Source organism: Leptodactylus fuscus, chromosome 1 (assembly GCF_031893055.1).
Source record: "Leptodactylus fuscus isolate aLepFus1 chromosome 1, aLepFus1.hap2, whole genome shotgun sequence".
Classification (NCBI taxonomy): domain Eukaryota; kingdom Metazoa; phylum Chordata; class Amphibia; order Anura; family Leptodactylidae; genus Leptodactylus; species Leptodactylus fuscus.
In genome coordinates, this window is record NC_134265.1 from 123,871,543 (window position 1) to 123,887,340 (window position 15,798).

Genomic DNA, 15,798 nt, shown 5'->3' on the forward strand with positions numbered 1-15,798 from the left:
TTTTTAAAGCTTCTTCTTTTTTTTTTAAACTATTTTATGGGAGATTCTATACATTACTATTGCGGCTGGTCATAGACCCCCTCCCTTTTTTTTTTTTGCTTGACTTGAGTATAAGCCGAGGGGGGCTTTTTCAGCACAAAAACTGTGCTGAAAAATTCGGATTTTACTTGAGTATATACGGTAAATAAAAATCACCAAATCATACATATGATCAATGTGTGTACTGCCACCCTTGTACACATCAATTAAATCTTCCCATTGAATTATATTTCACTATTTAATCTTTTAATTGATTTTAACTGAAACAACGGTGAAGGTTAGGTTTCCCTGAATCAAACAGTGTTTTCCAGTTGTGAATCTGTGCTTCCAATGCCATTTTGTTAATATGCAAATGAGCTTTTTCAAGTAATGTTGGTGTTGCTGCTTACCTCTTTGGAGCAATAACAACACCATTGATGCACCGAAGAGCTCATTTGCACACTGGTAAAAAAGTGCCAATGCGGCAACACAGACACCGATTCACAAGAGGAAAATACCATTGGTTTCGGGTGACCTTAAGCAGGTGGGAGTGGGCAATATTTGGGTGCTGGGGTTCCCTTTAAAAGGGAGTCTGTATCCTCCAAATAACTAACTGCTTCCCCTTTCTCACATGTTAACACTAAAAGTGTGATGGTTCAGATGGCTCAGGAGACAAAATTTAACAAGAACATAAAATGTTTTACTGCTGCACAAAACAAGTGCATATAAAATAATTCCACACAGAGAGCACAGCAAAACCGACCAGCAACCAGTATATGCAAGAAAATTGTGATTGGAAAGGCTAGATTTTCAAGTAAAAAAAGAAATATCCATTGACAGTCTACACCACACCAAAATTCATAAGTGCTTCTGTGCCAACTCACCCATATAGTCCTTATTCTTTTTAAGAGCTTTACGGACCTCATCTTCACTGTTCAGGTCCACAAAAATATAACCTAAAAGACAAGAACAGACAATACAATTCTCTGCTGGGTTCACATATTGGTTAGAAAAAAATAAAAAAAAAATAAAATTAAGCTAGCAAGTTTTTGCAGGTTTAAAAAAACTCCATAGTCAAATCAGGATCCCATACCCCAGCACGCAGGATGATGCCATTTATGTGAAAAAATAAAGAAAAATGTGGTTGCTCTAATTTTGGGGTGCATATTAGTTTTGTGTTGTAGGATTTCTATTATTAGTTGGTCTACATAGAAGATAACATCAATACGTGGCAAAGGGCAATCAGCTCCTAATCCATGTAATTTGTATATGGGATGTCAATGGTGATAGAACAAGAGGTGACATCACAAATCATGTGATATGCACCCCAAATGAAGAACTAGCTCAGGGCTCATTCACATTTGTGCCCGGCACTCCGTTCTGCAGGTGTTCGTTTCCTGCACAAAACTGGGCAGGAAGACGGAAACCTGGCGGCATCTTTCCAAACCCATTCATTTGAATGGGTTTGAAAAGTGTCTGGCCATAAGCGCCGTTGAGCGTTTTATGCTCTCCACAGCTAAACCGTTTTTTTTAAACCGGACACAGAGTCGGACATGCAGTACTCTGTGTCCGGTTTAAAAAAAACGGTTTCACCGCGGAGAGCTCAAAACGCTCACCAGCGCTCACGGCCAGACTCGGCATGACATAGTCCAGACGCTGGAGTGAACCCAGCATCACTGTAACAGCTTGTAAGAACTCCTCTATATTGTGTCCTCCTTGCTGTCTGCAAGCAGGACACAAGGCCACTCCTTGGGTAAGACCTGCTCTCTTTTAGTCAATTACTAAACAAAAAATAGAAAAAAAAAAAAAAAAAATCAGCAAGAAGTTACTTCTTGGCCTTCTGCAAGATTTATTGTTGAGAACTTGCCAAGTTGTTGCTTACTGAAAAACACAGGAGGCAAGATAATTGCCTGCTCAATTGTATCATTCATTTGTAGATATAATGCTAACAAACAAATATAAGTAGATAAATATATAGGTAATGCACCCAGGGATATTGACAAAACAAAAAAAAAGGGAAAGTGCACTAAAAAGTAACTTTTATTAGTAATCATTAAAAGCTAGCTATCCATATGATAAAATGGTAGAAAACATAGCTAAACTGCATGTGTGGTAGAAAAACCGCTATATTGATCTGGTAGTGTAAGGTAATTTCTTAGGTAATGGGTAACCTCCTATCACTTTGGCAAATCCTCTGCCTAGATACTACCTAAGAAATTACCTTACACTACCAGTGCAATATAGTGGTTTTTCTACCACACATGCAGTTTAGTTATGTTTTTTACCATTTTATCATATGGACATCTAGCTTTTAATGATTACTAATAAAAGTAAATTTTTAGTGCACTTTCCCTTTTTTTGTTTTGTTTTGCAGATATAGTGCTCCTTAAAGAGTTCAGCAATATCTTACAATCTTACTAGTACAAAAGAACTTACCCGTCTTGTTTCCATAAGTATTTCGCACTATTCGAATAGCAGCTGGTTTTAATGGTAGAAGAAATTCACGGACATTTTGCTGAAAATACAAATGTATATTCTGTATTGGTAGGTTGTTCCTGAAAAATCTGATATATTTGATATGAATTTATATGTGCTGGTTTAAACCATGTTTAGATATGACAATTTATTTAATTTTATTTATTTTTTTTTTAATTGTGGACAAGGTAACATGCAGATTTTGCCACAGATTTTACCCTCTGAATAAAAAGTGTAAAACCCTTGGCAGGAAGTATCTGGAACAATTCCAACATATAGATCAAGTTGTAGTATTCCAAATCTTACACAGATCCTAAAACCCAATGGTATTGTTTTGCATGTAATCACAGGGTTTGGTAACACTCTATTCCCTTGCATTGTGCTGAATGCCAATATAAAAACGCACAACGAATAAGACAGACAATCCATATTCTGAAAAATTGTATAAACATCTGTACATAATGTTGACTTGCATTGTACGGTATAAACTCTCTCTGAAGGAAAGGTTTAACAAGTGATGCACAAAACGTACTTCTGTTACATTGAATGGTGCTCCCCTCAGTTTGACTGTATATGGTGTTGTGGGCTCATTCTGGACAGGTGGTTTCTGAAAAAAATTAAAAAGCGAGAGTTTAATTCCATACATTTTTAAGGGGATAACTCCAATGAAATTTAGGCCAAAATTCTGCCATATCTTCTATTAATCAATCTACCCCTGTGTTTTAGTTTATTTATTTTCTATAGGCACAGCAGTCCTTTATCTACTGAAACATATGGAATTTCTTTCTTTTTTCTTTTTTTTGTAGATTGTGAGCCCCACATAGGGCTCACAATGTACATTTTTCCCTATCAGTACGTCTTTGGAATATGGGATGGAAATCCATGCAAACACGGGGAGAACATACAAACTCCTTGCAGATGGTCTTATGCCCTTGGCGGGATTTGAACTCCTGGACTCCAGCACTGCAAGGCTGCAGTGCTAACCACTGAGCCACCTTGTAACCCCACATTGGATTTCTCACCCCAATACTCACCTCGCTCACTACTGCTGTTCCCGTTCAAAAACTTCTGCAGTCCCCAACTGGTCTCTACATCCTGGCCCCTATACAACTACAAATGTAATAACTCCACCAGGTCTGGGCTGAAACAGTGACTGCAGAAGGGTCACATTTTCTGAGTTTAAAGGGACCATTAGAGCAGGTTCATGTATAATGAAGTGTGTATCAGTATGAAGATTCGATTTGGAGCCAGCAAACTCCCTGAAGTCATTCTAAATATTTTACTTAAAGCATACCTCCAATTTAAAAACTACTTTTCATAAATGAACAGTACAAGTGAATATATCTGAATTACTTTATACATATTAGTCTATGGAGGGGGAGGAGGAGGCTACTGGAAAAGACTAACTACCGAGTTACGTAGCTCCTTTATCACTCCAATGTTCAAAAAGTCAACCATTGCAGAGAAATAAGACAATATCCATTTACAGTGCCTATTCACCACCCTTCCTCATAGAATTCTGTGTGTGAAGACAATACAAAAAAAACTTATGTGTAAACACACAGACTGAAGGAGGAGATAAGCAGCTTAAAGGGGTTGTCCCATCTCAGAGATCCTCTCTATACTGCTAGCTTATGTGGATTTAAGACTTTTCCTAAATACATTGTTTAAGCAAAACTGCTTTGTTTGGCTGCTATCTGAGATTCTTCACTTCATTGTTCACACTGTGTTTCCATAACCACGGACCTGGGATGATCTTATCTCTCCGCCCAGGACAAGTGATGTAGCTCCCTGCTCTCTGGAGGGGAGGGGGAACTGAGTGCTGGAGCAGCTTGTATTTCTGAGCTGTTTATCTCCTGTTCTTCCAGTTATCAGTCTGCTAATTGAATTTTGCTGATAAGGGTTGAGGCATGGAGACTGTTACCTCTGTATGTAACACACAGAACTAAAACTGAGTTTATTGCAAGCTGACCCTTGGTCCTGTAGCATGTACATTTGGGATTCTCATCACCTATCAAATCCAGCTCTGCTATATCAGCTTCATATTGTGCATCTTCCAGTGATACTGTGCTAATTTATTTACAACCATCCCTCATTACTGACTGCAAACATGTACTGCTATGAAGAGAGATAGCAGAGCTGGCTTTGTCTGGGAAACAGCAAGTAAATCCCTGCCCACCAATTCACCGAGAAAACCAGGAAATGAACAGAACTTAAAGGGGTATTCCCACCTCACATACTCAGCAGTCTTCACTCTTGTAAAATCTTCTTTCTTCCTGGTTTCTTGCATCATTTGGTGGGCGGGGTTTCACAGGCAACCTGCCGTTTAGCTCCGCCCCCAAATTCGCGTGTAGCTCCGCCCACCCATATTGGACTATGAAGTACAGGCAGCAGCAACTCCATTCTGTGTTACATACAGACACTGCCTGTCTCTGCCACAATGAACACAATTGAATTAGCTAGCCTGATAACTGGGAGAACAGAAGAAATGAAAGCAGCTCCTCTATCTGAGTGCAGGACCTAGGTCAGGTGGTGTAGACACAGGAATAGCTAGATACACAGGCTCGCTCCCTGCACTTAGCCCCTCCTCCCTCCCCCCTGAGAGCAGCAGATACATCACTTGACTCAGGAACAGCTAGGTCAGGGCTGTGGCCACAAAGAATTGAATAAAGTAAGATAGTGGAGAAACAAGGCAGTTTTGCTGAAGCAATGTATTTAGGAAAAGTCTTACATCCACATTAACAAGCAGTATAGATAGGATCCTTGTGATGGGACAACCCCTTTAAAGCCTGCAAGTTGGTGAACAGGCGAGTTGGGAATACACCTTTAATGTGTAAAGAAAAAAAAACTGATTTTCTTAGTAAGGTATTATGGAAAGTTGTTTTTGTGATACACTTTAAAACAAATTACTGACCTGACAATCCCTTTAAATGGTCACTAACTTTTGCGACAACAGTCTCATTTTATAGAGCATGTGATTCTGGATCAATATGTGGACCAGTTAATTAAAAATATGTCTGCTTTCTTCCTGAAAAACCCCTCTAAAAGTTCCTGCCTCTAGGGGGTCTCCCCTTCTAGATAATTTGCAGTTCCTTCTCTGTTATTAGCCAGATCTGCCCACAGACGCTTTGAAAAAGAGAGGGAATGGAGGAAGTTCTGTTCTGTTTCCACACAGTGAATGGAGAGAATAGGGGCTGATTCTCTTCACGAACCCCACATACGTCTGCAAACTGTTGCTCTGTGCAAAGAACTGAACATTTTGCAAATCTCACAGCTTATAATGTAAGAAAAAAAGTCTTCTATGTGCTTGCGTCTACTTCTGCCTGCTTGTGTGGTTACAGAAGGGAAATTATTTACATGACAGCAAACAGCTTTCCTGACTGTGATTATAAATTGCTTTTTCCTTTGTTTTAGCTTCTTGTCTGTATTTATTTGCAATCCAGTGTTCCTGTATAGCCTATATTATGGTCGCTTGGGCTTTTCACAGCTATTTATTTGCCTTTGTACAGGTCCTCCAGGCAGAAATACATATAATGAGACCAGTAGTATGAGTAATGGATAAGGGAGAAAGGCATGATCCTTAACCTTAAATGTTAACATGATTAATAGCAGCAGAAAACTGATAGGACACCATGTATGAAGTCTCATATAGCCAAAGAACAGACTGCCCAGCAAGACCCTGTACTGTACATATTTCAACTTTTCATAAAAATTCATGTACATTTTAAGGCTTAAGCAATATGGGTGTAATTATAGCCTGTAAACAACTGGACACGATCATCATTTATTACATGTCCACTTGTAGCCAAGGAAAACAACTCCGGGTTTCTCATATTCTGCAAACACTGCTAATATTTTACTGTTTGCCATCAGCTAATCTCCATTATATAGATTCTTGGGTAGACTTTTATATTGTATGCATAGTTTTTATATGTAGGATACCATAAGCGTAGATTGTTAATTCAAATAGTTATAAACCTGGAATGTAACACCTATAAAACTAACACCAACCTACCTCTTTCTTTGCTGGTTTGCTCTTCTCAACCTTGAGATCTTTACTCTTGCTAGCAGTCTTCTCTTGGTCTGAATGTTTCTCTTCCTCGCCTCCATCAGAGACAGGGGGCTCTTTCACTACTTTTGATTTAAGGTAGTCCATGTCTGAAATCTCTGCTTGTAAGGCAACCTTCTCAGCTACAAATAAACATAAATTTCTCAAATTCTTTTTGTTATACATCCATATACAACTTCTGTTGAAAAAGTAAACAAATCGGTAACAGCCTAAAATACCAGCATAACTTTACCTATGGTACCGTGCAGTACACGGACCCTTTCAACTTCAACACTGGTAGGACAGGAGCTTCAAAAACAAGGTAAGAATATCAAAATTCTCACACCATACACAATACACTCTACATTGTAATATTTACAATGGTGGCTGTGTTTGAACCGTGGTCTAGAATAGGTACATTTAATGTGCAAAAGGTTGCATCTAGATTTCTGACTAGTCAGACAAGTGGGCATGGCTTAAATAGGCACTACTGTTCCAACAAACGTTGCATAAGTGAGCAGTACAGGCAATTAAAAGAAACATCGGAATATATCTTATTAGTGATAAATGCTGCTTCTCTCCCAGGCCATTTCTCTGCTCCTACTTCCAACAAAATCACTTTCACTCTGAAAATACCTCAAGACAGACCGTGGGTCACATTACTCAGATTCCACATGTCCTTAGAAGAAGGGGGAAAGTGAGCAGTAAATGCAAGAGATAAATGAAGAAAAGGCTGATGCTGTAGTTATATAGGAACTTTCTATTACAACCAAAGCACTTTACTGACATCAGTAGAGGTCAGTACTACTCTATATACAGCATGCATGTTTCTGGTGCCATTCCCGAATGAAAAATAGACAGTTAGAGAACTTTAAGGCAAGGCATACCACAGTTGTGCCAAAACTGCATAAAATTCTGGCACAACCTAAGCTAACTTAGACTACACAGTCTAATGATGCACCAGATTTATCATCCAGCCTCAGCCACTATGATGAGCTGGTGCATTTTCAGACCGCTTAAATTTATGAGGCCAAGCTATAGGCAAACGTTGGCAAAGGAAAAACCTAAGTATTAAACAGTGGTTTACTCTTGTAGCCAACACATAGATAAACATGGTCCAATATTGTAAACTATGCTGTCAGGTCTTAATGACAGTATGAATGGGCCATCAGTGGTTCATACCTGTGTCTTCTTCACCGTCCTCATCCTCAGTACCAGAATCTTGCTCTGATTCAGAATCAAAGTTGAGGTAATCCTCCTGGGATCGGGTCTTCACCTTTTTCACAGGCTCAGTCAGTGTGTCATTAGCCCATGTAGCTGTCTTGCTCCTGCTTTGGTGCACACTTAGAAACTCTTTGAAGCTACTGTCTTTTTCCAGCTACAGATAAAATAGACAGACAACGGTGGCATTATATGTATGTTGGTGCAAGATTTGAGTGTTTAATTTCCAGTCAAAATGAGCAGATTGTGAAAATGGAAAAATATAAAATATTCCCATTTTGCATCCACTACTTTTTTCACTGGAAGAGAAGCATATCTATATTGTATACTAAAACTGCACTGTGTAAACAAGGCCCAATAATTAGCCCAATAATTCAGTGGGGTTTTTATATTTTACAGAGATCTTAAGTAAAAGAATTTTACTGACGCTGAAACAGCCCTTTCGGTAACATAGAAACTCAAATAGAGGGGTATATTAACCCCTTAGAGACACAGCCCAAAAGTGACTTAAGGACCAGGCCTCTTTTTTCAAATCTGACATGTGTCACTTTAAATGGCGATAACTTTGAGACGCTTTAACTTACACAAGTGATTCTGAGATTGTTTTTTCGTAACACATTGTACTTCATGTCAGTAGTAAATTTTCGTCGATATGTTTTGTCTTTAATTATGAAAAAATAGGAAATTTGGTGAAAATTTTGAAAAAAATGCAGTTTTCAAACTTTGAAATTGCAAGCCTTTCAAATAGAAAGTCATACTACCCGAATTTTTTCATAAATATAATTAACCATGTCTCTGATTTATGTAGCAATCAAATTTTAAGCACCCTTTAATTTTTTTCAGATATTATAAGGCTTACAAGTCAAGCAGTAATTTTCCAAATTTTCAAGAAAATTTCCAAAACACATTTTTCAAGGGACCAGTTCAGTTCTGAAGGGAACTTGAAAGGCCTCTCTAATAAAACCCCCCAAAAGTCACCCCATTCTAAAAACTGCACTCCTGAAAGAATCTAAAACAGCAGTTAGAAAGTTTCTTAACCCTTTCAGCATTTCACAACAATTAAAACAAAATGGAAGTCAAATTTACATTTTTCAATTTCTGTCACTAATATATTCATTTAGCCCTAGAATTTACACATTTACTAAGGTTTAAAGGAGAAACTGCACCCCACATTTTGTTACACAATTTCTCCCGAACACGACAATACCCCATATGTGCTGGTACCCTAATGTACGGGCACACGGTCGCTCTCAGAACAGATGGAGCACTAATTGGATTTTGTAGGCCAGATTTTGCTAGAATATTTTTCAGGCACCATGCCCCGATTGCAAAGCCCCCAAGGTGCCAAAACAGTGGAAAACCCCAAAATGTCACCCCATTTTGGAAACTAGACCCCTCAAGGAATTTATCAAGGGGTATAGTGAGCACTTGGACCCTACAGGTGTTTCACAGATTTTTTCGTCCATTTAGCGCCATAATTTTAATTTTTGCAAGTACTTTGAGAATTAAGAGCCCCCCACAATTTCCCCTGAACACGGCAATACCCCATATGGGATCATAATCTGCTGTATGGGTACATGTTGGGGCTCAGAATGGAAAGAGCGCTATTTGGATTTTGGAGGGCATATATTGCTGGAATAGTTTTGAGGTGCAATGTCGCATTTGCTGAGCCCCTAAAGTATCAATACAATAGAAACCCGTCAAAAGTGACCCCATTTTAGAAACTACACCCATCAAGGAATGTATCAAGTGGTATTATGATTTTGAGACTAAAAATGCTTCCCAAAATTTGAAATTTTTAAAGAAATATGCCATTTTGGTATCCAATGCATTGCACCCACTTTGTATTGTCAGAGACCTGCACTCCTAAAACTATTAAGTGGGCGATCCCGAGGGGCAAAAAAATTATATATGTGGGTATAAACTGCTGCTTGGGTACACAGCAGGGCTCAGAAGGGAAGGAGCACTGCGCTTTATAGCTTTTGGGGTACAGATTTAGAGGGACTTTCTGGGTGCCATGTTGTTTTTGCAGAGCCCTGGAGGTGCCAGTAAACTGGAATTCCCCAAGAAGTGACCCCATTTTGTACGGGAAATTTTAGAGTCTCTGCAAAAGTGCCATGGCATCCAAAAACCAAACCGTCTAAGTCTGTGCTCCAAAAACCAAATAACCTTCTTCCCTTCTGTGTCCGGCTGGGCCCTAATATCAGTTTATACCCACATATGACATTACGTCCGTTATCCGGGGTACACCAGTGTCATACATGTGCCCTAATATCAGTTTATACTCACATATGACATTACCCCGGTTACACCAGTGTCATACATGTGTCATACATGTGGCATAAACTGCAGTTTGGGCACACAGCAGGGGGCAGAAGGGAAGGAGCGCGATGCGGCTTTTGGAGTACAGATTCAGATGTTTGGTATCTAGACGCCATGTCATGTTTGTAGAGCCTGTAAGGTACCAGAAAAGTGGATTCCCCAAAGGAGTGAGCGCAGTTTGAAAACTGCACCCCTAAAAGAATTTATCAGGGGGTATAGTGTAGTATTAGTATCCCGGACGTGACTGCACAGCGGATGGCAAAGAGGGAATATATAAGCGGTGCGGAGGACATTGCAGACACTAAATTCCCTACTGTACCCCCAGTAGCTCCTATGATTGGGGAAGTCACACTGGGGTCACTTCTGGTATATTTTCCCTCGTAAGCTCTAAATCCGGGGTGTCCCCTGATATTCGCTTGCACAGCTTATACATTCCCTGCCTGCCGCACCCAGTTGTGTTCTAATGATTTGGCGATTTTGCGGGTTTTTGTCTTCACATTGGTAGTGGCTATATTTTCTTTATTTTTCTGCTGATGTGGCCATATAAGGGCTTGTTGTTTGCGGGATACGATGTATTTTGTAATGACACCATCTTGGGGTGCCTAAAACTTACTGATTACATTTTATTAACTCTTTTTTTGCTGGATTTAAAAGAGAAAAAATCAATTCTGGTATTGAGTTTTACCTTTTACATTTTTCGCCATGCAGCGTACAGTATAAGTAACATGTGACCTTTATTCTGCGGGTCGGTACAGTTACGGCGATACCTCATTTATGTTATTTTTTTATGCGATACTAAATCTGCAGAACAAAAACAGATTTGGGGACATAAATCAGTGATTTTTGCATCGCCATCTTCTGAGAGGCGTAACATTTTTATTTTTCGCTTGACAGTGTTGGTTGAGGGCTAATTTTTTGCGGGACAACCTGTGCATTTTATTGGTACTAATTTGGGGTGCATATGACTTTTTGATCACTTTTTATAGCACATTTTGTAAGGTGAGATGGCGAAAAATCACTACTTCCGGCGGGTTTTTTCCGTTATTTCTTACCGCCGTTCACTGTGTACATTAAATATTGTTTCAGTTTTGTTGTACAGGTTGTTACGGACGCAACAATACCAAATATGTATTGTTTTTATTAATTTTTTGTGTTTTTTTTACATAATTCATTTTTTATAGAAAAAAGGGATTTTTGGGACTTTATAACTTTATTAATTGTTTTCAAATACTTTTTTTTTTTTTTTTTACACTTTTTTTTTACTTGTTCTTGTGTCCCTATGGGACACATGGATCAGTGATTGCATGTATGCATGCAATCACTGATTCTCTACTGTAGACTGAGACACAGGCTGCAGTGACAGCCTGCACGTGTCTCACTCGAGAAACAGGAAGTGAGCTGTGCGGACGGCACAGACTCACTTCCAGAAGACGCCGGGAGCATCACCAGGTAAGTGAGTGCTCAGGGCTGTCTGGGGTCACTAACCAGACCCCAGACTACGTATCACAGATACCGGCACCCCCCGATCTCGCCGCGGGGGGTGCCGGCGGGGGGGGGGAGAGATCGCGGCACCCTTTGTTTGCGGTGGTCATGTTTGACCATCGCAATCAAAGGGTTAAAACCTCCGATCGGTAAAAGTACCGACCGGAGGTTATGGAAAAGGGTGATAGCTGTCAGTAACAGCTATCACTCAGTTCCGATTCCGCCCGCTCAGCTAGTGAGCGGGCGGAATCACCATGACGTACAATTACTTCATGGTGCGCGAAGTACCTCGCGTCCATGACGTAATAGAACGTCAAAGGTCGCTAAGGGGTTAAGGCTACTTTGCTGCTGATGTAAACACAGAATTTTCTGCCGGAAATTTCACAGCAGAAAATCTGTAGTGAATTCATCCTGTGCAGACATACCCTTAAACTTCAAGCAGGGTGCTGAGCATATGTCCAGTGGTACATATAGAATGAATCAAACCAGTAAGACTATATACAATGTAACCTCTGTCATCACCTATAATATGAAGAATACTTACATCCCCCAAAACGGAATTCTTTGTTTTCTTTTCCTAGAAGGAAAACCACAAGAGTTTCTTATCTTGAATATTTACATATGTATCAATATGTATCATGGCATTATGTTATCAACAATATAAAGAAAGATTTTGGTTAGTAAATAGATGTTTCTATATAACAAATAGCATCAGTTGAGTTCAGATCACTTTTGTCCCATTTTTTTTTTTTGCCTTTAAAAGGAGTACAATCATCAAAAAAATTGTAACACACAGACAGAGAAGTCTTACTCATAGATGCCTACTACATATTTCGGCGCTTTCACGTTATAGAGGAACCAAGCATGGCTCAGTGCCAAAATGTGTAATAGGCTCCTACAGGTAAGATGCAATTCTTTTACATTTTTAAAGGTCTATAAACAATATATTCAGAGATTATGCAAGTAAATCACTAACAATAATGTGGCAACAGAGAGATATATACATATACAGAAATATATGTACATAAGTGCAGAACAGAAAGCAGGACCCCCGCCGATCGTAACCAATATTGATGGCCTATCCTAAGAACCTATGCCATTAATTTTAGAAACTGGATAAACCCTTTAAACATTTGGATGAAAGGCTTTGATAGATTATTTATATAATCACACGCATACATAAAGTGTGAATGTAGTAGATTGGGAATTTGAAAAGATAATATATCATAAATGTAATGTACTTATAGTCTACTGCTTGGTCCTCATGTACCCTCCCTTTAACCATATATTTAAAATGGAATGAGTCACCAAAAGTGACCTACTTCTTAAACTAAGGTTTTATTAGAATATCAATGAGTCTGCTCCAGATTGTTGGTATTTCAATGATATCACTATTGTTGCACCTAGTGGAGAAAATGTTTGCCAACATTTTGACGTTACCTTTTTAGTGTCTTCTGTTGCCTGTGTTACAACCTCAGTCTTTGCTGTATCTTTGCTTTTACTTTGGGAGTACTTGCTCCATGCTTTACTCTTACTAGGATCACCAAATGACTTACAAAGCTCCACCTTTGGGGGAAATAAAAAGAAATTAAGTGATCAACTGGCAAATTGTTGGATTCCACTCTGCACCGCACCTCCAATGGAACATTTTGGTTACTCACAGAAATACGGGAAGTGTCAATGAAGCTCTTGTTGAAGTGGCTAAGAGCTGCTTTAGCGTCATCTTCTGAGCTGAAACCAATAAAGCCGAATTTCCGAAACTTGCCATCCTTTGTATATTTCAGTGTGGAGTCAGTTAAATTGCCAAATGCAGAAAACAGTTCCCGAAAACGATCTTCTTTCATCTAAAGAAAACAACCAGGATTATAATGAATTGCAACTTGAATGCTTATATCAATTAAATGTGCTTATGTTACTATAATTGTAAAACCTGACTATGAGAGAACATGTAGTCGCATGTGCACTGATATACAGAAAAGTATTCATACTGAACAGTCACACTAGAGCCAGCAATCCATACAGTTCAAGGCCCTGGTTCAACACTGTTCATATTCAATGAGAGTGAGTACATAGACTGAACAACAATGTATTTGCATACAGTCCTTTTCTCCTGACATAACATCTAAACATTTTGTTCAGCTCATGTGCTCATTCTCAGAGTAGCTTTCTATATCTTTGCATCTGCTTTTAAAGGTCATATTTACACAAGGTGTAGTAATAATCATATTTTACCAAAATCCAGAAATGTACAGTGTAATACAAGTAAATGGGGTTACAAATATAACAGACTGTCATTTCAGAGAGTGCTTTGGATTTTAACATTTACAGTTTTGCATTCACACGGAGTAACGTGCCGCGTGACCTGGCACGTATACGCCGTGTGAGATTTTGAGCGCCGTATACGCTCCCATTGATTTCAATGGGAGTTAGTCTCGTATACGCCGCGTTATTTTACAGCCGTGATTTTGGAACTTTTTGACAGAATCTTCATCCAACCTCATCTACTATGTATGTAACTATGTATGTGTCTTGTAATGCAACCTCCAATGCAGACATGGACGTATACTATGATTATTTTGCTTGACTATACCTGCTTTTAAGACTTGCCATATAAGTCACCTTTGCCAACAATTTCTAGTGTAGATTAAGCATATGATAAGCATCGTGACAGAAGTGATCGAGAAACACATGGAGAAGTCTACACGTGAAAACCATGAGCATAACAGTCCCTGCCAACGCCGAGATGGATCGCCAATGTTGACATCGTGAATAGCTAAATTAAATATTACATACCCCATTAGGGAGATTCTTGACGATTAATCGCGACATCTTGCTCGGTGTCTTAGTAACTAGATCGCAAACTAGTTTCACGTTCTGTTCATGGGCGCCGCCATCTTCATTTACATCACGTGACTATCGATGTGCTCTCGCAGAGAACGAGACCGGCTCTCGCAGAGAACGAGACCGGCTCGCACAGGGACGGGGCGTGGTCTGGCAGTTTCTTGGGTGCAGAGCGCCGCTCGTTGGGCACAGTGGCTGGTAGTGGTATTGTCGCCTCAGGAGGCTGAAGCTGACTGAAGGGAACTTCATGGTTATTGTGAAGGAGAACAACACGTTACAGTGCAGCCATATACAAGTATACACCTGTGTATGAGAGAGGCAGCCATACAGGCGCCATGAAGACAACTAGTGCTCTCAGTGACTACTCAGGGTCTTAAACATGGCGGCGAGGGTCTCTTTGCCTTTAGATGCCATCAGTTGCCCGATAATGGCCAGAACGAGTGGCCTTAACATCTTAAAGGGTTATTCTACATCTACCTTCTGGGGTCCACATCTCTCTTGACTATCTTGTCTTATGTGCGGGCCTTTTCATTCACTTGAAGGGAGACCTGAAAATAACCAAGACCACCTTTAACCCCTTTCTAACATGCGCTGTAATAATATAGCAGTTGCTGTGACTTTAGAGGGGCTCTATCAGCCCTGAATAGCCTTTAAAGGGGCTCTATCAGCAAAATCATGCTGATAGAGCCCCACATATGCGTGAATAGCCTTTAAAAAGGCAATTCAGGCACCGCTAAAGTTATATTAAACTATCCCCCAGTTTTAACCACTTCAGTACCGGGCCAATTTGTGGTCTAGGACCAGACACATTTTAGGTTTATTTTGTATGTGTGGTTTTGAGGGCTGTAACATTTTTCTCGTATGTCTCAGTCAACTAATTTTTGCGTCTTTTTTCGGGGACATAAAGGGCTTTATTTTTATGTTGTTTTTATTTTCAAATGTGTTTTAATTTTTTTTTATATCCAGGAAAATATAAACATAATAGGAGGGAAATTGTGTATGGTTTTCAATTTATTATTATTTTTTTTATTAAATAACACAAAGTACAACTGAAAAACTTTATAATATAGTTTTTCCTCTCCGTTACGGTAATTTTTATTTTGTATGGTGTCGTCAGGGGTGGGGCTATAACCTTTAATAACAGCGTTTTATTAGCGTATTGTTTATTTATTTTTATTATTATTTTATTTACATTTTATAAAAACTTTTTTATTATATTTTTATTTTATTTATTTTTTTCAGATTGTGTCCCCATAAGGTGATAAGAGACCTTTGGGGACATCTGATCACTTATTTTTTTGTACTTGAGGCTGATTTCTCCTATAACTGGGGCTGCTACATTTAACCCCAGATGCAGGTGAAATCCAGCCTCTTGCACACTGTATACACAG

The 15,798-nt window shown here is 39.2% G+C and overlaps 1 protein-coding gene across 1 annotated transcript in view; it reads right to left on the reverse strand.

Moving 5' to 3' along the window:
- The window catches only part of RBM19 (RNA binding motif protein 19), a 47,775-nt gene extending 33,299 nt beyond the window's left edge, over positions 1-14,476 (reverse strand). Inside the window, exons 1-9 of the mRNA XM_075276558.1 lie at positions 14,360-14,476; positions 13,228-13,410; positions 13,007-13,132; positions 12,111-12,143; positions 7,724-7,919; positions 6,509-6,684; positions 3,026-3,100; positions 2,455-2,533; positions 903-974 (exon numbers count right to left, since the gene is read on the reverse strand). Coding sequence (XP_075132659.1) covers positions 903-974; positions 2,455-2,533; positions 3,026-3,100; positions 6,509-6,684; positions 7,724-7,919; positions 12,111-12,143; positions 13,007-13,132; positions 13,228-13,410; positions 14,360-14,395 — 976 coding nt within the window. The 5' untranslated portion in view covers positions 14,396-14,476. The remainder of the gene's footprint in view (positions 1-902; positions 975-2,454; positions 2,534-3,025; positions 3,101-6,508; positions 6,685-7,723; positions 7,920-12,110; positions 12,144-13,006; positions 13,133-13,227; positions 13,411-14,359) is intronic.
- Positions 14,477-15,798: the final 1,322 nt, after the last annotated feature.